This window comes from Micropterus dolomieu, linkage group LG01, assembly GCF_021292245.1.
Source record: "Micropterus dolomieu isolate WLL.071019.BEF.003 ecotype Adirondacks linkage group LG01, ASM2129224v1, whole genome shotgun sequence".
In the NCBI taxonomy this organism is placed as follows: domain Eukaryota; kingdom Metazoa; phylum Chordata; class Actinopteri; order Centrarchiformes; family Centrarchidae; genus Micropterus; species Micropterus dolomieu.
In genome coordinates, this window is record NC_060150.1 from 51,788,872 (window position 1) to 51,813,598 (window position 24,727).

The 24,727-nt window shown below is 42.5% G+C and overlaps 2 protein-coding genes and 1 long non-coding RNA gene across 7 annotated transcripts in view; all 3 read right to left on the minus strand.

Moving 5' to 3' along the window:
• The window catches only part of LOC123969255 (zinc finger protein 664-like), a 21,803-nt gene extending 1,581 nt beyond the window's left edge, over positions 1-20,222 (minus strand). The window contains exons 1-3 of one of the 3 annotated variants that reach the window (XM_046046494.1): positions 19,974-20,222; positions 19,121-19,636; positions 17,900-18,868 (exon numbers count right to left, since the gene is read on the minus strand). In XM_046046494.1, coding sequence (XP_045902450.1) covers positions 18,516-18,868; positions 19,121-19,636; positions 19,974-20,145 — 1,041 coding nt within the window. In that variant the 5' untranslated portion in view covers positions 20,146-20,222 and the 3' untranslated portion in view covers positions 17,900-18,515. Of the gene's footprint in view, positions 1-17,899; positions 19,637-19,973 lie in introns of those variants that run through there. The other 2 variants (XM_046046487.1, XM_046046477.1) reach the window with 2 other exon arrangements.
• The window catches only part of LOC123969209 (zinc finger protein 2 homolog), a 118,983-nt gene that overhangs the window by 56,518 nt on the left and 37,738 nt on the right, over positions 1-24,727 (minus strand). For all 3 annotated transcript variants that reach the window (XM_046046389.1, XM_046046397.1, XM_046046381.1), the window contains one exon: positions 6,479-6,588. In XM_046046389.1, coding sequence (XP_045902345.1) covers positions 6,479-6,588 — 110 coding nt within the window. The remainder of the gene's footprint in view (positions 1-6,478; positions 6,589-24,727) is intronic.
• Positions 13,102-15,027, minus strand: LOC123969283. Its single transcript, XR_006824708.1, has 2 exons — positions 14,312-15,027; positions 13,102-13,775 (listed from the first exon to the last, which is right to left on the minus strand). It is a non-coding gene; the product is annotated as an uncharacterized LOC123969283 (long non-coding RNA).

The window sequence follows — 24,727 nt, forward strand, 5'->3', positions numbered from 1 at the left end:
TTTTAATCATTATTATTTTTTATTTTTTTTCCTTTTTTTTTTTATTTGAAAATAAATAATCTAGATTGAATTGACAGATGGGGAAAACTCGCTTCTAATAAAATATTAAATAAAAAAACGCTTAGATTTCGGAAAAAAATACAATCCTTTTTTAACCTTTTGGCTTCCCGTACATTCAGTTGCGCTTCTAGCTCGTATTCACTTCTGTTGGTACGTATCATGTATGGTAACTGGGCAAAACTACGCATGATTTGTTGTAGTATGATTGCATAAAGGAAGGAAACAGGAATTCCGGTAGGGAACAGAATCGACTGACGTGCAGGCAGCGCTGCAGCAGTGCAGCCACTTAAACAGAGTTTGCCCTTCCCCTACTGACTTTCACTTTCGGTGCCTGAATGGAAGTGAATGAGGCTTTGCGATCGCGATTATTTTTTTATTTTATTTTTTTTTCTCGGAAGGGCGAGTCGGAAGGGCAACTTGAGTCAGGAAAGGCAAACGGGCAGTTGCCCGGGCAACCAGAGCAACCCCCCTGTGCACGTCCCTGTCTACAGTGATTACTAATTTTTTTAGTTTAATTTCTAACACATGATTTACGTGCAGCCTGTGCCTAGACACGATTTAGCTCGTAGACAGACCGGCTATTTGTTGCCCACTTTTAGTCAAAATGGTCAAAAATGATTAATAGTGATTTCTGCCCTGGCAGCACGTAAGATGGTCCCATTATTTTTGCAATGTCAGTAATATCTACAAGATATTAAGTGTCATTAAATTGACATGGTCTATCTGTAGCCACGATTTAGCTCTGATTTGGACAGGCTACGTGTAGTCTGCTTTTAGCCCACCCAGCGAAATAGAGGCAATTAGTGGTCTAATATCAACGGCTTGGCTGTAGCCCTGTTTCAGACCAAATTGGTTACATGAAAGTTAGTTTTCACCCATGCAGCTGTTGAGGTGCGTGATATCGTATCAAATGGAAGTAAACGTTAGAAACATTTAAACTGTCTTTATTTTTGCTGTAACGTTCACTGCATTAACTTTCATTTTAATTTAAAACAAAATGCAATTACTATTTTCAACCGCTAGATGACAGCTGTAGCCCTACTGAGACATGACTAACTTACTGGTAACACCAGACTTGAAAGTTAGTATACATCAGTTAAATATATCCGCCATTTTTAAACGAGGGATACGTTACGATTTCGGCCTTTCAGCGAGCAACGGGCGAGAGTTTTAAGAACACTGGAAGCGAAAATTCATTTACTGGTCTTGTAAGTATCTGTGTCTTTGTTTGACATGTCTTCATTATTTATCTAAATTATTTGTTAACGTGTAGGAACCGGGACATTTCAGCGGGTAACAGTGTAGAGTAAGGCACGTGGTTAGCTTAACATGCTGCATACAAGTGTAACTTAAAGTTGCTCCATGATACCCACGGGTTTCCTCATGCCCTTAAAAACTCTTACATTATATTATCTGAATTCAGAGGGGGTGAACATCAAACATGTACAACCTTAACTATTATAATTTCTTATGAAAGCCACACATATATTTTACTCACTAGATCATTATGATATGAAAATATGACTTATTGACTTATGACACTAAATATATATTGCAAATTATCCAGCATACAGTCAGCAACAGAACAGAACAGAACACTTACATTCACAGCACATAGCTCTCTCAAAAGAATAAAAGTTTTTCCAATTGTCTATTTGGTTGTTCTAATACAACATGATGGCTAAAACATGTGACCTGTTCCATAGAGATAAATGGATCAGTAATAAATAAGAGCTTTTAAATTAAAAAGAAAAATACCTTATAGGGGGGGTTACCTTCATTAGAATAATAATTAAAAGATATAGATAGTATGTTTGTTGATAGTAGTCATGTCTTAACAAACCGGTGAACATGGTCACTTATAATGTTTACTTATATTCATATTCTTACATATTCAACAGTTATGGATCCCATTAACCCGAGAGACTGGCACCAACCGAGAGACCCATCTGATGCTCTTACTGCAACAAGTAGCAGCTTAGATGAAGATCTAGATTTGGATGTAGCAACCCATTTGTTTTTTTTTGTCATTATTTATGTTTTTATTACTGCATGTTGTTAAAATTGTTTGTATTTTCGTATAAACTGTTTTGTATTTATAATAATAGTTTATCAATAATTCCTTTATATTTTCATCATGTTGTATTATCTTAAGTTGTCTATGTTGTGATCCTTTTTCTTAATTAAATCTTTATATTTAATTTGTTTGGATGGATTGCCATTTATGAGAACCTGTTATGTTTGAGTAAATAAACTCCTTTAGCCACTATTCTGTTGTCTATTAGAGGTAGATATGTAGTCATTCAAAACCTGTGTATTTGGTCTATTCTTGGGCTATGGTTAGACATCTATTAACTTTGCACTGACAGCCCAAATTCAACCTTGTTTTAGCCTAGACCCATTTTCAATGTCTATTAGACGTCTATATGTGTTCAATACTGGTCTAATTGATGACTAGACTATTTTTGGGCTATGGTTAGACGTTTGCCAAACTTTCACTGATAGCCCAAATTCAGCCCTGTTTTAGCCTAGACGTCTGGGCTATGTTTAGACATCTTTTAACCGTGAAATTGCTTGCTGGGGGTGGTCTCTATCGGTAATTAACAACAAGCCTCCTCCACACGCGGCTCATGCCACTGTGAAAACGGAATCGCGGGTGAAAAGATACAAAACGCGTTCTTTTAAATAAAACTGCTGACAAATAAAGTCAGAGCAGAAAGAGAGAGACAAACAGGTGTAGCAGATTACTGTATTTTGTGATTAAACACAAATAAATTGGAGAATTAAGTAGAAATAAAATGGTGTGCAATTTATTTTCAGCTCCTACCAGTGAAAATGTTATTTTATAATCAGTGTTTCATTATGACCATTCTCTTGAGACCAGTGAGAATAGCTAACATTTATACTGGTGCTGATGAGGATCCTAATAAAAATAGATTTTTCCAATAAATGTGTATGCTGTCAGTTATAGTTCTTAGAAATAAATAAAATCGGAATCAGCCAAAATTAGAATCGGCAGGTCCTGTGGCGGGTTTTTTGGGGGGGGCAATAGGGGCCCTGGACCCCCCTATGCCCCTCCCCTGCAGAACGAAAAGTCTACAGCAGCACCATTGAATTGGCGGCTGCTGGCCACATCCCCCCGAAGCAACCTCCATGTGGCCCAGCACATGATCTAATACATATAACCAGGCACGTGCACACATAGACATCAAAAGGGGCTTCAGCACCTGCCCTTTTTCTTCAAGAGAAAGTGCCCTTTTTTCTGGGATGCTTTTTAAAAAAAATAAATGAATAGGCCTATACAGTATATTTATTCCTGTTTGCAACAGATTCCCTGTGAAACAAATATATTTACTGGGGGGAAAAAATTTAAATAGGCTATCACGTCGGAAGATGAGCTGGAGTTCCGATGCACTCTCTCTCTCTCTCTCTCTCTTGCTCCGCATCTCACTGCGCAACTAGAGCGCAGCTCACAGACAGACAGCAGCCCCTCCAGCTTTTGTCCCAGCAGTTTTTTCTTGGCTTTTGTGGAGGTGAGTGGTGATAAACAAAAGACTAAACTACCAGTGCCTCCAGTTTACCGCTAATTAAACAGAAGACAATATAGGCCCATGTCTTGCTAATGCATGACTCATGAGCTGAGCTAGTGTAATAAGTTAGCTGAAGTTTAGGTAAGACAATATCTCATGGCCATACAACCTACTGTACTGATGGAGACACTACAGGTGAACACAGTAACATTTGTGTCTAATGACGTCATCACAATCGCCAAATAAGGCGTTAACTAATTAAAATGCGCCAATTTGCACACATTTGACAAGTCACTGCAGGTGAATGGGGTAAACAAAATAAATAAAGCATATCACCACAGAACTTCCCCAGTTAATGACTGACATCAAGAGTATTTCCTCTGAAATGTGCTTTGTAAATATGCAGATAAGCTTGTTTTGGGTAATATAGAATAAATCTACAGATGAAAATAGGTTATTAGGCTTAAAACCAACACCATCTAAAGGAGTATTCTTGAAGTTTTATTTCCATTAGAGTAAAAGAAGAAAAAAAGACCAAAGTCTCAAAATTGACCACTCCATGAAAAAGCGCCTTGAAGAGTAGGCCTATGGTATGGCTCCTCATCTAATAACTCTCCATTCTATTAGTTTGTTGATTGATCCTTACATAATATAGACAGCCCTCCCTCAAATGTGAAACTAAGTTTGTGTGTATGGTAAATGTAATATAATAGCAACAATAATGAAGTATTTAAATAACATTTATTTGAATTATGCCTGTAGCCCAATGCCACAATTTAGTGTGAAGATTTGTGAAGTGTTATTCCAATAACACCAAAAGAATTGAAAAGATTTGCCTTGTGAAAAATAAACAAGTTATTAATGAAACTATGTCATAAATATATACTTGAAACTAGTAGCATAGAAAACTGTTGTCGTGTGGACAGAGTGGACCTAAATGCTACGCTCGAGATTAATAGGTTTTATTAGGGGAAAGAAGGGGTTGAGGCACTGGAGTTGAGGGAGAGGTGGATGCCGGGGAAACGCATGCACGGGGAACCGAGGAGACTGAGACCAGAGCCACTGTGGGCCGAGGAAGAGAGGAGGCACTGGAGAACTGATCAGGGGGTTGGTGGAGGAGTGTGGTGGCAGGCTGACTGGGGAGGCACGAGGGAGAGCCGGGAGGACGGCCTGGAAGAAGTCTGAGGGGAGAGGGCAGGTGAGCGAGCCCAGCTGACTTGACAGAGGACGAGGGTGAGTGAACCTGGGCAGAGACAGACAGACAAACAGAGTTAGTGACTCAGGGAAAACCAAGAACAGGGTAACAGAGATTATACAGGTTACACGAGATATTAGATCCCCAGGATCTAATGTTAAGTAATATGATGTGTTCTTCTACACATCCAAACAGTCTCACACACACAGTCTAAGGTCATACAGACGCACTGTTTGGAGTAAAGCCGTCGTCCTCCTGATCAATTCGGAGCTCCATCAGAGCATCTAAACCTTTCAGACGCTAAAAGTTGAATTGTGATACCACTGCAGAGTTTCCTGTCTGACCTGTCAACTTTTTAACTCATTTTGTTTTGTTTTGCAGCATAAATGTCCCATGATATTAACTGTGACATTAATGCGTGCCTGGAAACGTTTTTGTGTTGAAAATTGTGAGCTCAGGGCTGGTTGCTGGTAATGAGCCTCTGTACGCCTCTGCCATTACAAAACAGGTGTTTACAGCTACAATAGTCATTTACATAAACAATGTCTACACATCATTTCTGATCAATTTGATGTATTTGTAATTGACAAAAACTGTGAAAACAAGGAAGTTTCTGAGACCCCAAACCTTTAAACAGTAGTGTATACAGTATTTCACTAAAGTGAGTAAATCGCTCACATTTTTGTAAATATTTTATTATATTTCATGTGACAACACTGAAGAAATGACACTTTGCTACAGTGTAAAGTAGTGAGTGTACAGCTAGTCTAACAGTATAAATTTGCTGTCCCCTCAAAATAACACATCACACAGCCATTAATGTCTAAACTGCTGGAAAAAAAGTGAGTACACCCCTAAGTGATGGATGGAATGTGGATTTTCAATTGACCACTTACTCTGACTCCGCTTTCCCACATGTGCCACAAGAATATGGCATCTCACCTGTGTGGGATCTCATGTTTTTTAAATGCAAAAGTGTCACTGAATCTTGTCTTGCAGGACTCACAAAGCTACAGCTTCTCACCAGTGTGGGTTCTCATGTGGACTTTCAAGACTTTCCTCCAGCTAAAAGATTTCCCACATGTTTTGCAAGAATATGGCTTCTCACCCGTATGGGTTCTCCTATGGTTTTTAAATGTTGAAGTGACACGGAATCTTTTACCACAGGTATTGCAAAGGTACGGCTTCTCACCTGTGTGGGTTCTCTTATGTGTTCTTAATGTTGAAGTGTCACCGAATCTTGTCCCACAGGTCTTGCAAAGGTACGGCTTCTCACCTGTGTGGGTTCTCATGTGTAGTTTCAAGTAACCCCTCTGGCTAAAAGATTTCCCACATATTTCACATGAATTCGGCTTCTCAACAGTGTGGGTTCTCATGTGTAGTTTCAAGTGACCCCTCTCGCAAAAATAAATTTCCACATATTTCACATGCATACAGCTTCTCACCTGTGTGGACGCTGTTATGTTTTTTTAAGACACCCCTCTCACTGAAAGATTTCCCACATGTTTTGCAAGAATACGGCTTCTCACCTGTGTGAATTCTCAGGTGTGTCTGAAAATCTGACTTGTACTGAAAACCTTTTCCACGTGTGTCACATGTGAAAGAGTTTATACCTGTGTGAGGATCATGGTGAACCTCTGACATGGTAGACTTGTGTACATTGTTTCTGGGGCTTCTGCTGTTGCTCTTTAACCTGTGGAGGCTGTGGGTCCTCCTGGTCCAGACCGGGGATCCTCTCCTGAATCCAGAGCTGCTGGTCAGCCAGAACCTCCTCCTCCTTACAGACATGATGCTGTGGGAGCTCTGGAGGGACAGAGAACAAAAGGAACAGGCTAACCTTACTACTGTGATGGGAAAGAAAGAAATGCAGACACGTGAGGAAATGAGTACCAAAATATATTTAAACGCAAATCGATCGATCTCTGTTTCGTGTACCTTTTATAATGAATCTTTACTCACCTATCCTGTGTTAACTTTACATCGGGTTTCCAAACGATATCCAGCAGTCTGTGCTGACGATCGATCTCTTCCTCGTACTCGACGATAGTGTTTTTAAAAACTCTGAATATTTCTTCTGCAGCAGCAGTTAGTCGCTCGTTGACAAGCTCTCAACTGAAGACATTGTTGCTTCATTACAAATTAAATAATGAGCGGAGCTACGACTACAATAACTTCCAGCGAATTCAGTATGCTGCCTGCTATCGCTTGCAATTGTTTTGTTTACTTCCGCCAAATGTCACATTATTAAGTTCTGACAGCAGAAGTGCGGGAGCTTTTCTTTCTGCTTTCAACTGAATGACTTTTTATTAAAAACTTGTTTATGATCAGCAGTGGCGGACGAAGTACACAAATCCCGTACTTCAGTACAGATACCCTTGCTAAATATTAATAGAAGCTTCTTTTAACTTCAATTTAAATTTCTACTTGAGTCGAAGTTCAAAAAGTACCTACTTTTAAAAATAGGCTATGTAAGTATTAAAAGTAAAAAGAATTATGGTTCCCCTTCGAGGGAACTCGAACTGCGTCGGTGATGACACTATGGGAAAGCCTCTGTGCATGGCAGGGCTGAACTATGAATGATACTACTCCAATCCTATTGGTATTACTAGAACGGTAGTGTGTGACGGCGTAACCGGAGGGGGTATATAAGCACGCCGGCACATAGGACACATTAGCTTCTTTCTAAACCGAACGTCATCAGCCCTCGCCAAGATACGAAGAGTTGTTAGAAGTGGTGACGCAGGCTGTGGCCAAGCTGCACATTGATTGGCCACAGGTGGTGCAGCAGCCATCGGTGGGCAGCAAACTAGACGAGCGGTTTCTGCAACACCGAGCGCCACACCCGCGTCGGCCCCTACCATTTTTTCCGGATTAAAAAATCATGGAACAAACCCTTCTCTGTGCGGCTGTCTACGTCCCCCCGGCTGGACTACGGCAACGTGAGATCAGACAGCACGGCTATGGAGCGATGCCACGAGTGGAGGAGGAACTGGCTAGCTACCTCTCTCCCAACCTCGCCTCATCCCTCCGGACGCCGGCGCTCCCCACCAAGCCATGTCGGATGACGTCCGATTTGGTGGGCAAGGCCTACATGGCAGCGGGTCGAGCTGGTGCCAGCCTGCACACGATGGCTGTCTTGCAGGCATACCAGGCCGATCTCCTTCGGGACTGTGATGTAGGGGGAGGTCCCTCTGAGGAGGACCTGACGGAGCTCCGTAGAGCGACGGACTTGGCTCTCCGTGTGACCAAGGAAACGGCCCGTTCCATCGGGCGATTCATGGCGGCTTTGGTGGCTACGGAGCGCCATCTGTGGCTCAACCTATCGGGCATCCAGGGGAAGGAGAGGGCTTTTCTCCTGGATGCGCCCCTCTCACCTTCTGGCCTGTTTGGCGAAGCAGTGGATGCTGTCGTCAACAGGTTCCAGCACGCCAAAATTGTGTTCTCCCCCGCCGGTCAGACTCCAGGGCCGCGACGGCTCAGGAAAGGCGGACGCAGTCTTCATCCAGCACCTACCGCCACAGCCAGAAGCAGAGCGTCGCTTCACGGGATCCCCCTCAACCAACCTGGGACGCAAGACGGCGCTCTCGCCCACAGCCCCCCGGGAAGACGGATCTGAGGACCGTCATTCAGTCTCGGCGGGCCTGGGGGAAGAGGTCCTGAGGAGATTCAGGTTCAGGATGCTTACCATCCCAGCCATCATCAGTCACATCCAATCCGAGGATTGGTTTGTCACGATAGATCTGCAAGACGCTTATTTCCACATCTCCATCCGTCCCTCTCACAGGAAGTTCCTGAGGTTCGCCTTCGGGGGCACGGCTTACCAGTATCGGGTTCTTCCGTTCGGCCTAGCACTATCTCCCTGCACGTTCACCAAATGCATGGATGCAGTTCTGGCTCCGTTGAGGCTCCAGGGCATCCGCATAGTGAACTACATCGACGACTGGCTCGTCCTGGCCCAGTCTCGATAGTTAGCGGTTCGGCATCGAGATGTCGTCCTCGCCCATCTTCAGCGTTTGGGGCTGCGGCTCAACACGAAGAAGAGCGTGCTGACACCCGCCCAATGGACTGCGTTCCTAGGGGTGGTGTGGGACTCAACGACGATGTGGGCCCACCTGTCTCCCGCACGCATCGAGTCCATTTTATCCTTAGTGACCAGAGTGCAGTTAGGCCGCGCTATCACTGTAAAACACTTTCAGAGGGTGTTGGGTCTTCTGGCAGCAGCGTCCAGTATAATACCTTCCAGACTACTGCACATGAGAGCCCTGCAGTGGTGGCTAAAATCCAAGGGATTCTCCCCGAGGGGAAATCCGCTCCATCTGATACGGGTTACAAGCGGATGCCTTCGTTCCCTGTCTGTATGGAGGAAATCTTGGCTCCTATCCCAAGGTCCTGTGTTGGGAGCGATCTGTCGCCAAACAATTATTTCAACAGACGCCTCACTCACGGGATGGGGCGCGGTCATGGACGGCCGCTTCGCGAGAGGCTCCTGGGAGGAGCATCATTTCTCTTGGCACATAAATTGCCTGGAAATGTTGGCGGTTTTCAGAGCTCTGAGGAGTTTTGTGCCCGCCCTCCGCGGTCGCCACATCCTTGTCAGAACCGACAATACGGCAGTAGTGGCCTATTTGAATCACCAAGGGTTCTGCGCTCGAGCCCATTATGCAAACTGGCACATCAGAGCCTCCTGTGGTCCCAGCAGAGACTGCTGTCCCTCAGAGCGATGTACATCCCTGGGACCCAGAATCAAGGAGAAGACCTGCTGTCGAGACAGGGGCTGAGGCCCGGGGAATGGAGACTCCACCCCGAGGTGGTGGAGTTATTATGCGAAGAGTTCGGCCCCATAGACGTGGACTTGTTTGCGTCCCAAGAGACGGCGCACTGTCCCCTGTGTTTCTCCCTCTCGCCCCCAGCCCCGCTATGGCTGGATGCCATGGTGCAGACGTGGCCGAGGCTGCGTCTGTATGCGTTTCCCCCAGTCGCTCTGCTCCCGGGGGTTCTGGAGCGGGTCCGCCAGGACGGCGTCAGTCTACTACTAGTAGCCCCGTTTTGGCCGGCACGAGTATGGTTCTCGGATTTAATATCACTCTGGCAGGTCCCTCTGAGGAGAGACCTGCTCTACCAGGCGGAGGGCCGGATCTTTCACCTGAACCCCGCCCTGTGGCAGCTATGGGTCTGGCCCCTGAGGGGCCTGACGACAGGAGCAGTCGAGACGCTGCTCAGCTCCAGAGCCCCGTCCACGAGAAGGATGTACAGCCTAAACTGGAATGTGTTCACCACCTGGTGCAGAGAACGGGCGGTGGACGCAGTTACCTGCTCGGTAATTGTGATACTGGAGTTCCTCCAGCACCGTTTCTCCGCTGGCCTCTCCCCGTCCACGCTCAAAGTGTATGTGGCTGCCATTGCAGCATTCCACGCCCCTCTCAGTGATGGGCCCTTGGGGAGGCTTCCACTGGTCGTGCGCTTCCTCCGTGGAGCCCGGAGGATGAGACCCATGACTCGTTCCAGGGTTCCCACCTGGGACCTGGCAGTGCTTCTAGAAGCGCTAGAAGTGCCTAGCTTCATAGAAAGGGCTAATGTGTCCTATGTGCCGGCGTGCTTATATACCCCCTCCGGTTACGCCGTCACACACTACCGTTCTAGTAACACCAATAGGATTGGAGTTTCATTCATAGTTCAGCCCTGCCACGCCCAGAGGCGTTCCCATAGTGTCGTCACCGACGCAGTGTCTCGTTCCCCTTCTCGGGGAACAAGGGTTACATACGTAACCCGAGACGTTCTTTTCAGTGGTTGCTGACATGACAAAATTTAAAAGCGATCAGCAAAATAGTCAATTAAAGTTCTGTTAATTACCTAATTATTAATACTTGTAAAAGGTTTTTTAGCAGTTTAATTTATAACAAAACTTCATATTTGTTTATGTTTGTGTGTAAAAGTTTTAATTTGTAAAGTAACTAGTAACTGAAGCTGTCAGATAAATGTAGTGAAGTAAAATCTACAATCTTTCTCTCTGAGATGTGGTGGAGTAGAAGTAGAAAGTGGCATAGAAGGAAATACTAAAGTAAGGTACAAAAGCCATAGGTATCATTTACAGTGGGGACCACTTTTTAAAGGCAATTGTTAAAAATGTCCTAAAAAAATTCTTGCACAAAGAAATGTTAACAAATGAAAATGCTTTGAGAAAGGTTTATTTGCACAATAAAAAAATGCACCGTCCAAAAAAAGTAACTACAAAACCCAGGTGCTGCTGATTACGACATTATATTCTGTTTCTGCCAGCTGACTTTTTTGTTTCTCTTTATATAAAAAAAAGTCATTTCCACCATAAATTGGAGCAGAAAATGTCTCCAGAACGCAGGAAATTAAGTGTTTAATGCTCCTAAACACAACGTGCCATTGCTGATAATGAGCCACTATACACCTCTGTAAATATTCTATTACAAATCAGCCATTTACAGCTACAATAGTGATTTACAACATTAACAATGTCTACACTGTATTTATGATCAACTTGATGTATTTGTAATGGACAAAAACTGTGTTTTTCTTTTGAAAACAAGGAAGTTTCTGAGACCTCAAACTTTTGGACGGTAGTGTATATAAATACAAAGACGCACCTGCTACAGAACTGTGAGGTTATACATCTTTTAAACTGAACTGACCCAGGCCTTGTTGATGAGACCAGCTGCAGATGGGAAGAAACTGTTCATGTGGCGTGAAGTTTTGGTGCTGATGGACCGCAGCCCCCTGCCAGAGTGGAGTGTTTGAAACAGTCTGTGTCCGGGAGGGAGGGGTTGGCCGGAATCTTTCCTGCTGGCCTCAGAGTCCTGGAGGCGTACAGGTCCTGAAGTGATGGAAGATTGCAGCTGATGACCTTCTCAGCAGAGCAAATGATACGCTGCAGCCTGCCCTTGTCCCTGGCAGTGGCAGCAGCGTACCAGATGGTGATGGAGGTGAGGATGGACTCAATGATGGCGGTGTAGAAGTGCACCATTACTGACTTTGGCAGGCTGAACTGCTGTAGGAAGTACATCCTCTGCTGGGCTTTTTTGATGTTCTTTTTGTTTTGACCACAAACCTCTAGAACTGAATAATCTCCCACATTATTACTTGTCTGTATGCTGCCTTCTGTTTCGTGTCAATTCAGACACATCAACACATCTTTTTGTGCAAATCTACAGCTTCTCACCTGTGTGTTCTTGGTAGCACTTTATAATAACTACACACTATAAAGCATTAGTTAAGTATTAGTAAATACGGAATTCATCATTTCTAAAGCATTGTTCATATATTAATACACATTAGTAAGTCATTCTTTATTATCTACATACTATGAAGCAGTTGTTAAGTATTAGTACATTTTTAATTCATTTATAAACCATTGTTCTTATGTTAATACACATTAGTAAGTCATTTATAAACATAGTTATACATGTATTCTTTCTTAATAAGCTCATCTATAATGTGCTTAATAATTGTATATTCACACTTTATACATGATCGGTTCACTATTTAAAAATTAAGTATTATTTTAATGACATTAATGACACCATTTTTATATTTCTTAATGGTTCATAAGTTTATTTGTAATGTTTTTAAAAATTATTACATAACTGCCCTTTTTTTGATACTTTCCCAAGAAAGAATATAAACAATCTCAGCATAACTCGTAAATCTACTAGTGGCAAAGCCCAAAGGATGCTACTAAGGCTACCCGAAAGATGCCCCAGCTAACTTTACTGGGTAAAAGCCTCACCATTACAGGCCTGGTACCGTTTCTCTGAACTCCTCAACAAAACTCCCAAGACCTGGCCTTCCAGAAATCTGCTGTGATGGGACCAGCAAAGCTGGATGCTTGGATGGTCTGGATGGTCTGTTGAAGGACACCAATCTTACTCCCCCCATCCCCACTCCCCTAGTGCTTTGAGGAACCGCTAACTTGACATGACATGACATGTAATTATTTAGAAATGGTCTAATTGTGCGTCTTCATAGATGTTTTTTGACACTTAATAATACTGCAATTCATGATTAATTCTGGTTGTTAGTAATGGTTAGTAAAGTATTTTGCGTGAGCTCATCTAAACTGAGGCCTGTCTATATGTCCTTAAGCATTTACAAATGAAATTTAAAGGCAATAGATATTCTCTAAACATTTGTTAAAGTATTTCATGATTAATTCAGGTAGTAACAAAGCAATTTCTAGTTTTTGAGTGAGCTCATCTAAAGAGAGTACTATCTATGCCTTTCAAAGCATTTACAAATGATATTGTAACAATCAGTTATCTTCTGAACAGAAAAAGGAAACTGACAACACAATGGGATACAGAACTTATTATTTATTACAAAATGTCTTTCAGCCCTTCTTTCATAAACCATTGCTGCATAAACTGTACAATTGTTGATAATAAATTAACCATTTACAAATCTAACCCGTTCTCACTCCCATGTCGTCACATACGGACTAATGGTCAAGACTCCTTGATGTCACTTTATAACACACTTGGGAGCCCCTTAGCGTCATACTTCAACGTACTGGAGAAAGCCCTGTAGCATAGTTTTTGAATACTAAAGACAGGTGTAAAATATTTAACACTAGTGTATCACTTCTGCTAACTTACCAAACTATGTTCTGAGGAGTAGTTTAGGGGTAAGAAATAGACTGTGTGATTAAAGAACAGTAGGCAGGTAGTGCACCAACCATGTTTGAAACAATCCCCAGAATAAGAAGAGCTCTTTCATAAAAAATACAATTTTAAAAAGTATACAATGTCTTTCAGTTATTTGTATCTCTGCCCAGGAAGGGTAATGAATTTGTGGTAGATCTTTCTTATCTGCCAGTGTCCTGTAATCTGATGTGTCAGTCCTGTTGAATGGGATCCGAAGCAGCTGGCCACACTGCGGTCCGATCTCATCATACAGGGTGAATCATCTCTGGGACTGGCTCACCATCTGCATCCAGTGAAGAGTTCACCACTAAGCTACAATCCAGGCTGCACATAACGTTATAGTGCAGAATAAATCAGATAAATCATCACAGTCAATGTTCTTCAAATAACATCTCATCCCTTTTGTCAAAACTCAATATCATCACCCTGTTGTCTAGGGACTCTTCTTAAGTTTTACATTGTTATACCAAAGACTTTACCAGGTAGCATTTAAGCAAGACATCACTACTATGAATTGATTAAATTTATCCATATCACAGCATTACATTACATTAAATTACAACCAAAAAACACTGAACAGAGTTTACACATTTTAGGCAAGGAGACAACTTTAACATGTATTATCATAAATACTGTAAATAAAAATACCTCTTAAGGTACTACATGTGCTTACACATCCAAAAGTACCTCCAGAGATTAGTTTGAAACCATGACACAACAAAATACTGTCAAACTGTTCACGACATCGTGCAATATTCTCGACTGCTTTTAATCTACAGTATATGGTTTTATCCCACCCATTTAAGCTAGCATCACGCTACACTTTTAACTCTCTCCTAAAGGATACTAACGTTACTCACCGGAGTTTCCAGGGGGAAAAAACTCCTTTGGCAAATGGCGGCATTCAAAAATCCTGAGTGATGGTGTTTTTACACTTAGGACTCCCCCTTCTGGGCCCGTGTGATCTCGTTTTTCCAACTGCGTCTTAGCCCGCTTCTCTCTGTTCTTCCTCGATGTGGTCTGGCGCTAAAGTGAGCGCACACTGTAGAGAGATTAGTGGATGCGCCGAGGGTCAAAATAGCGCTGCTTTAAGGCCTGTATTTTTTATGTGGGCTACAGTCTATGGTAAGGAGGAGACATAGGCTGCATCTGAAAAGTCACAAAAATCTCCTTTCCTGACCACCTTTCCTTGACCTCATGACGTTTTCCATCGAGGTCAAGAGATGTGAAGGAGAATCCGTAAGGACTTTGGAAAAGAGGACGACGGGTCTAAGAGAATCCGACTGCTCTTTTCTAGGCGACGTAATTATGTGACGGCGGATGTTACTGACGTTACCTGCCGTGATGAAACTACAATGTTATGAAGATGGACTACAAAAAACGCATCTTTGACACTGCGCCCCGTGTTGTTGCAATGCAGACCATCTAAAGGTGGACAACACGGTAGAAAATATTACTTCATAACCAAGATAGCAAAAAGGCAGAAAGTGTTGGCTACCAGTCACTAAATAATGGACGAGGTTGTCACATTGAGAATGCTTGCTCACACTCACCCTCCTGCTCACCCATATGCGTATTTATCAACATGAATCCCAATTGTATGTAAATACAGTGTTTCCCACAGAATGATAGCGTAACTGTGCCGAGAGAGAGAGAGAGAGAGAGAGGGAGCGAGAGAGAGAGCGAGAGGGAGAGAGAGAGAGAGAGAGAGAGAGAGAGAGCGACAGGGCGAGAGGAGATGCTGAGAGAATATATGCGCTGTGCGGCGCTCTTATCAAATACGATTTTTACCCATTTTAAATAGTAACAAAATCAATCGAAAATCAGCATTGATGTGGCAGGCCGCCACAAATAAATCAGTGTGTGGGAAACGCCTAGAGGTCATCCAGCTTGATCTGTGACTGAAGTAAAATTAATTAATGATATTGCTGATGGCTGCAGTACATAACGAGAGGTTACACGCTGCAACATTATCCTCACTTTTATAACGTTAGAAGAGCTCACATGGGTCTCAGGCCTACTGTTGACAGTTTAAGTATGCATATTAGAGTTATGGCATAAGAGAGAAAAGGCTTAATAGCCACTGGTAACTTCCATGGTGATCAACATCCTTTATCCGTCATGGTTGGTGATTTATTTTTTTTATTGTAGAAAACACTTTCTAGAAAATGGCGTTGAAACAGTAGGCTGCAAATAAGCCAAAAGAAAACAAACCAAAAGAAAGAAGTTAATTGTGATTCTTATTAAAGTATCATAATGTGTGTCTGTATTGCAAGGATCTTGCTAACTACGGTCAATGGATTTCATCATTTGAGATTGAGAACACGCGTCGCTTTAAATGTTGGAAATGTGGGCCGGCATTCTCTCCTTTCCTTTCATAAAGCATGGTCAGGTGTAACCTATGCTAAAGGAGATATGAAAGGAAGCATTGAGGCACCTTTCTTTAGCTTTTAGAGAATTCGAACAGCTCTTATCATGGCTGCCACTGAAATACTTCCGGTTCACTTCACTCAGTTAGGAACCTTCCTAAGCAAAAAAGACTTTTCGAACACAGCGCAGGTCCAGCTGCAGCCCGCAGACCTGACGGAAGTTGACCTTCTGAATATGGTTTGTCCCAGAAGACACCACGCAAAATGTGGTGATGTTAATCTCGGCTGACGTACAGTATAGTTGCAAATGCAAACCGTTTCATTCTTTAGAGGCCAACAACAGAACTTGAAAAAGTGTTCGGAGATGAGAAGCTCCGCAAGTGCCGACCATGGTGCCGATGGGTCTCAGTAACGTTACCGGAGGCTGCACAGCAACACAATAGACACTGTTTATTTAACAGCTATACGTTTTGTACGCGGTGGCTTCTGGGACAAACCATATATGGAAGGTCAACTTCCGTCACGTTTGTTTGCAGGCTGCAGCTGGAACATTCTCTCCAAAAACAACACTAAGGGGGTGTTAACTACGGTGGCCCAGAGGTCAAATACGAAAGCCACAACACGAATACAAAAGCCACAACGGAAACACAAAAAGCCACAACACAAATACAAAAGCCACAACACAAATATAAAAAGCCACAACACAAATACAAAAGCCACAACACAAATATAAAAAGCCACAAAACGAATACAAAAACAAGAATACAAAAAGCCACAACATGAATACAAAAAACCACAACACGAATACAAAAAGCCACAACACGAATACAAAAGCCACAACACAAAAAGCCGCAATGGAAGAGAACCACAACGGAAGTCGACAACAAAAGAGACGTTTAGTAATAGGTAATTACTTTCCATTGCACACAACCATACGGTAGAACAGCGCCCCACATTCAAGAGGTCTGGGTTTGAATCCTGGAAAGAACAGTCCTTATGTGACTTTCTTCCGCATAATAGGGTCTGCAAAGAACTTCTTGCCCGTTTGATGAATAAGTAATATGTTGTTCTGGTCAAATAAAATACAGCGGGATACTTGTGTGACTTAAACAGCTGTCTGTGCAGACAAGCTTCAGAAATAGACTCAAAATGTGCAAAACAAAATGGAAGGAGTCTATGTTTACCACTGAGATGACTTTATACATTTCATATTTTAATGTCATCTCCATACTACAGTTGTACTGGTATGGTACACAGACCCATACAGTATTTTTGCAACATAGGTCTAATCATGGAACACACGCAGGCTTCAAGTTATAATCTGACCATTGGGGATCTCTAACTGGAATAATACTTTTTATGTAATACAATAATTAGGCACATCATTAATGAGCTCTTAGTTACAGATGATCTGTCTCAGGAATTCAGTACCGGGCCTGTAACAGTGAGGCTTTTTCACGCCACCAGCAACTTTAGCTGGGGCATCTTCGGGTAGTCCTTTGGGCTTTGCCACTAGTAGATTTACGAGTCATGCTGAGATTGTTTATATTCTTTCTCGGGAAAGTATAAAAAAAAAAGGCAGTTATGTAATAATTTTTTTTAACTTTCCAAATGATCTTATGAACCATTAAGAACTCATATATAAATGGTTTGTCATTAAAATAATACTTTATTTATAGTGAACCGATCATGTATATATATATATATATAAGTATGAAAATACAATTATTAAGCACATTATAGATGAGCTTATTAAGAAAGAATACAATTTGTATAACTATGGTTATAAATGACTTACTAATGTGTATTAACATAAGAACAATGGTTTATAAATGATGAATTAAAAATGTACTAATACTTAACAACTGCTTCATAGTGTGTAAATCAGGGGTCAGCAAATAAGTCTGACATCGGGCCAAATTTTTTTCCAGCTGTTACATGGCGGGCCATAACATTATTTCAGTCAAATTATTTCAAAGCCTTAGATATTCATGAGCATGTTTAGCTCAGTTGGTAAAGTGCGGGACTCCCGTTGGAGGAGTTTTAAGTTCAATTCCAAAATCTGGCTGACTTTTTTTCCCCCTTGTCAAACAAATTGATTAGCCTATAAGGACACTTTTTCACAATAAAGCTTGTGCTGCAGTGTATGTGCGTCCCAGCGTTTGATCTGCATTTATAAATCTATGGACACTAATTTTCATTCAATTCAGGGGAATCCAATCACACATTTAGTGATGGCTTTTGCAGAGCTGTGTCAAGTAAGCCAGAGACTCTTTCGGATGTCCTTCAGAACATTTCAAAGTAAAAGCTCTCAATAAACTCAACATGAAGCACTGGTGTAAAAGAAAACGTTCTTGCACTTTTTTTTGGGAGGCACAATCATTTAAGTCCTCTTAAATGATTAAATGATTATAAGTGATTATGTGAGTAACTGTAGCTGTCATGACTGAGATCTATTTCAGTATTAGTCATCAATTTATTTATTTTTTATTTTTCTGCTATCAAAGCAATCTGGATAGGCCAGTTCTGGCCCACGGGCCGCCAATTGCCGACCACTGGTGTAGATAATAAAGAATAACACATTTAGAACTGTGTTTATGAATGACTTACTAATGTTTATTAAGATATGAACAATGCTTTATAAATGATGAATTCTGTATTTACTAATACTTAACTAATGCTTTATAGTGTGTAGTTATTGTAAAGTGCTACCATGTTTTCTTCTTATGTGGATTTTCAATTGACCACCAACTCTGAAATCTTTTCCACATGTTTCACAAGAATACAGCTTTTCAACTGTGTGGGTTTTCATGTGGACATTCAAGTGACTCCTCCGGCTAAAAGACTTCCCGCATGTTTTGCAAGAATACGGCTTCTCACCTGTGTGGGTTCTTATGTGGACATTCAAGTGACTCCTCCGGCTAAAAGATTTCCCACATGTTTTGCAAGAATATGGCTTCTCACCTGTGTGGGTTCTCATGTGAAGTTTCAAGTAACAATTCCGGCTAAAAGAATTCCCACATGTTTTGCAAGAATACGGCTTCTCACCTGTGTGGGTTCTCAGATGGTTTTTCAATGTTGAAGGGTCACGGAATATTTTACCACAGGTCTTGCAAAGGTACGGTCTCTCACCTGTGTGGGTTCTCATGTGGAGTTTTAAGTGACCCCTCTCACTAAAAGATTTCCCACATGTTTTGCAGGAATACGGCTTCTCACCTGTGTGGGTTCTCATGTGGACATTCAAGTGACTCCTCCGGCTAAAAGATTTCCCACATGTTTTGCAAGAATACGGCTTTTCACCTGTGTGAATTCTCAGGTGTGTCTGAAAATCTGATTTGTACTGAAAACCTTTTCCACATGTGTCACATGTGAAAGACTTTTTACCTGTGTGAGGATTATGGTGAACCTCTGACATGGTAGACTTGTGTACATTGTTTCTGGGGCTTCTGCTGTTGTGATCTTGATTCTTTAGTTTTGGCTCTGCATCTCTAGTTGATCCTGAGTCTTCATGCTCGCCTCCTTTCTGATCTTGGCTCTCAGCTACATGACAGTTGTGAGAGAGGAGCTGGTGGTCACTTTTCAGTTCTGCTTCACTGTGGTCACTTTCCTCATAAGTAGGAGTCAACATAAAGGTGTCAGTCTCCTGCTTCACTACAAGCTGCTCTCCCTCCTGACTGGTACAGAGTTCCTCCTGTTCCTCTTTAACCTGTGGAGGCTGTGGGTCCTCCTGGTCCAGACCGGGGATCCTCTCCTGAATCCAGAGCTGCTGGTCAGCCAGAACCTCCTCCTCCTTACAGACATGTTGCTGTGAGAGCTCTGGAGGGACAGTAAACAAAAGGAACATTCCAACGTTACCACATTTCATTCATTCATTTAGCTGACGCTTTTATCCAAAGCGACTTACAGTTGCTATATATAGGTCGCACAGCTCTGGAGAAACTAGGGGTTTATTGTCTTCTCAGGGACACATTGGTGGATGTGTCACAATGGGGAGTTGAACCCGCATCTCTCACACCAAAGTGTCTTATCCACAAGGCCATCACTAACTCCTATTATGGTGATGATAAAGAACAAAATGCAGACACGCTTAATTGAACGTACATAAATCGATCGCCTCTCTTTTGTGTAACTTATATCATGAATGTTTCCTCACCTATCCTGTGTAACTTTAAATCGGGTTTCCAAACGATATCCAGCAGTCTGCGCTGACGATCGATCTCTTCCTCGTACTCGACGATAGTGTTTTTAAAAACTCTGAATATTTCTTCAGCAGCAGCAGTTAGTCGCTCGTTGACAAACTCTCTCAAACTCTCAACTGAAGACATTGCTGCTTAATTAGAAATTAAATAATTAGCGACACTACGACTACAATAACTCCTTACATGCCGCTAACGCTGGAGCTGGTATTGTTTACTTCCGCCGGATGTCACACTGTTAAGTTCCGACAGCAGAAGTGCGGGAGCTTTTCGTTCCGCTTTCAACAGATGACATTTTCTTCAAAACTTGTGTTTATTATCAGCAGTGGTGGACGAAGTACACAAACCTTGTATTTCAGTAAAAGTACAGATGCCCTTGCTAAATATTACTCAATTCTCCAAAATCTTTTTTTTTACTTTGCAGATAATAATTTTGCACAGATAACAAGTAAGCAGTAGTGGAAGAAGTATTCAGATTGTTTAAGTAGAAATACCACAGTGTAATTTATGGTCCATTCAAAATGTTATTTAAAGTATGAAAGTACGATAGTCATTTCATTTTTGAAAGCATTTGTTTAAGCAAAATAGCAACAACAAAATGTTAAATTGCAAATTAAAATTATTTGAGAAAATTTATTGCACAATTAAAAAAAAATGCAATGTAAATATAGAAGAAACAAAGTGCAATGTCCAAAAAATATTACTACGACATTATCCATTATATTTTTAAATACACTGAATTAGAAACGCAACACTTTTGTTTTTGCGCTCATTCATCATGAGCTGAACTCAAAGATCTAAGACTCTCTATGTACACAAAAGACGTATTTCTCTCAACTATTGTTCACAAATCTGTCAAAATCTGTTTAATGAGCACTTCTCCTGTGTTGAGATAATCCATCCCCCTCATAGGCTAAAACAAAAGTGTTGCATTTATAATTTTGTTCAATTTTGTACATTTCATAAATTGGTGCAGAAAATTTCAGAAGAATGCAGTAAAATGAATGCTCAAACTTTTCTGGGGGAGGACCCCAAGACTCCCCACTCCTGTAATTTAACATGGAATATTTCTTCCACAGTGTTAAAATATCTTGTTGTCTCGTTCTCATGAAACCCTTATCATGCACTGTCACTGACAAGTTCCACTTCAAGTTGGAAAAGGACCAGATCCCGTCCATCACAGAGAAACCTGTGAAGAGTCTTGGGAAGGTCTTCAACTGGAGCCTGAAGGACATGGACTCCATCAAGGCTACCGGCGCTGACCTGGAGGGCTGGCTGAGAGCTATGGGCCTGGGTCTACCTGCATGAAATCCTCCCAAGAACCCTCTGGCCTCTGCCTATCTATGAAGTTCCCTCGGCGGCAGCGGAGGGCTTTGGGCAAAAGGTGAGCAGCTATTTTCGCAGATGGCTGGGCTTTCCACGCAGCTTGAGTAGTATTGGGCTGTATGGGAATAGCAACAAGCTCAGGCTTCCATTCAGCTCAGTCAGACAGGAATTCATGGTGGCACGGACATGAGAACACATGCAGATCAAGGGTGGTGCAGGGATTGTGGTGAGGACAGGGAGGAAGTGGAGGGCAGTCGATGCAGTAATGCAGGCAGAAGCTCAGCTGAAGGACACAGGCGGCGCAATTAGGCTTAAGCCCTGAATGTTTTGTCAAAAGCCCCGGATCTTTTAGGTTTTTAAAATAAGTCCAACTTTGTTTCATTTCCCCTCCGTCATATCGCAAAAAAGAAAAACAAAAGCGTTGTTACGTCAGTAGTTGACATTACACATGGATGTAATAAACAAGACCTAAGGGTTCCAAACCAGAAACAAAACCAGTTGCTTGAACCTGATGGCAAGTCATCTTAGAAAAATGGAGAGGGGTCCTCAGAAATGTGTTTTAAGCGGGTAACTGCTACTCGCCATGTCTCCGCACGTTATGGGAATATCCGGTGTTATGCGAGTTTTGCATACCTCCCGAGAATTGCATGCACCTCCAAATAATGCTTTTAAACGCTATAATATCCTTTGTGGGGTTCATCAATGAGGATAAATGATTCTAAGTATAGCCTTAATCACGGGTAAGTCACAAGATCGCTGACGTAATTGATGACGTAATCTGCACTCTGCGCATGCATTGGCGTCTGTAGCTACCTGTCGGAAGCTCCGTCTTAAACCGGACTCTTATCCAGTTTTAATCCACACCTTTTCGTTACATTTTTTATATCCTTTTTATTTAACTTAAGTTTTTAACTTAAGTTTTACGTGGGTTAGGGATTTTAGTCATCCGACATGGATTTTAAGCTAGATGACCGTAAAAACGCGATCAACGCTACTGATCACAACAAAGCTCCGGTGACTATGCTAGCCGAGATAACTCTGCCCCATGAGGACTGCACACTCCTTAAGAAAGCGTACAAGAAGATTTCTGACATTATGGAAGACATCCGACGACTTTCAGAGGAACTCAAAGAGAAAGATTCCCTGCTGACTGGCTTTATGGATGTGGCTTCAGTACAAGCCAAACAGATTGTTTCTCTTAGCGCAACCGCTAACATCCAGGACACCATGTTATGGGACCCCTCTAGCCTTCCCAGGCTTTCCTCCTTCTCGACTCTGAAGCATCAGTCAACCTGGGCTGAAGTGGTGGTCCGTGGCTGCAAGAGAGGCTCGGATGGGGCTGCCTCTCCTCCGGACATCGGCCTATCTCCAACCGCTATGCAGCCCTGTCTGACGATAGTCCGGTCCAACCAGCGGATGCACCTGCGGCTCCGAGTCTCCCTGATACGGATCTCCTCCCGCGCTGGGCCGCCGGTCTGCCGCTGGGCTTGATCAGCTGCCGTCATCCCGGTCAAAAACCTCCGCTTCCCGACGTAGGATCCTGAAGGAGGCCGTCTCTACCCTGCACCGTCAGGTAGCCCTTCTCTCAGGTGTGTTACTGCTACTCCAACACAACACTCGGCAGCTCACACACTCCATCCTCACTCCGCACGCAGTGTTGAAGCAGATTCTGCTCAGTCCTGCTCTGGAACCCCACAACCGGCATCTCCTCGTCCTCTTTTCTCCCCAACCACACTAATAATTGGTGACTCCATAACCAGAAACATCCATTTCTTTAACGCTACCACTCACTGCTTCCCCGGTGCCACCACGGCTGACATTTTAAAAAAACTCCAGGTCCTAATGCCGTCGCTCCCGTCCTCCATCACAAGAGTGATAGTCCATGTCGGAACAAATGACACAGCTCTTCAGCAGTCTGAGCTGACAAAATCAGATTTTAACCGTCTTTTTAACTTTTTAAAGCAGTGTGGAAAGTCCGTTTTTATCTCTGGTCCCATTCCCACAGTTGGTCGCGGTGCTGGCCGCTTCAGTAGAGTCCTTGGCCTCCACGACTGGCTCCAGTCCGCCTGCTGGGCTCACCGTGTGTTTTATGTGGATAATTTTAATATTTTCTGGTAAAGAATGCCTCTTTTTAAGACAGACGGACTTCACCCAAACAAACAGGGCTCAGAAATGTTAGCTGCTCACATACAGCATGTGGTGCGGTCCACACATGATTTACGTGAATGACTAATTATTCATGCAGCACACCTGGACACACCACCGCTCACTGAACAGAACTCTGCCTCACTGCCACAAACAACTGTCTCCACCTGCTGGCATGTAAAGCCATCTGCTCCCAGCGTTGTTCCAAAGACTTCTATTCCTGTCATCATCACACATACACCAGTAAACCGAAATGTGCACATCCCACACAGAAATATTAGTAATCTCTTAAGGATTAGGACAACTGCACCAACTCCAGCACCCAGAACAAACACATTTAAAATGGCTCTCTTCAATGTGAGATCTCTGTCAAGTAAGACTTTTATCTTAAATGATTTTATCTTGTCTGCAAATCTGGATTTTATGTTTTTAACTGGTCATACACTGGACTTGGTTTTTACCCTGGGTGTCAGAATTTCCTCTGTGGAATTGGTGGACATGACCATATCTGACCACAGATGTATTGTTTTTAGCTGCAATTCGCCTGTTACTCATGCCGCTTCACCAAGCTCCGTGTGTTCTCGCATCTTTAATGAACAAAGTGTTTCAAAGTTTTGCGCATTCTTTCAGAGCCAAAGCCAACACCTGTCTGATTCTAACACCAATAATCTGGTCGATCACTTCAATCATATCTGCTTGTCGTCACTAAATATTACTGCTCCTCTAAAGGTTAGGCCTACGTCTAAAGCTAGTAAGCAACCCTGGATAAATGACAGCATTCGCAGCCTAAAAAGGGAATGCAGGAAAGCAGAGCGCAGATGGAAAAAATCCAGTCTCCAAGTCCATTACCTCAGTCTGAAAGATTTATTAATTAACTACAATAACATGGTTAAGGATGCGAGAACACACTATTTTTCTGAACTCATTACTACACATAAACACAATCCCAGGTTTCTGTTTAAGACTGTGGATCAGCTGGTAAACCCAACTCCTTGTGCCTCAGCTGGAAGTAATGATGACTGTGAATTGTTTTTATCTTATTTTACCAATAAGGTGGTGTCAATCAGAGCCTCTATTACCCCCGTGGCCTCTTACTCAGAGGTTCCTCACCAGCAACATCAGAGTTTTAACCAGTTTTATCCCATCGACTTGTCTGAGCTTTTAAAAACAATATCACAAATGAGAGTGTCCTCCAGCCCACTTGATATAATACCTACAAAATTTTTACTAAAAGTAATAG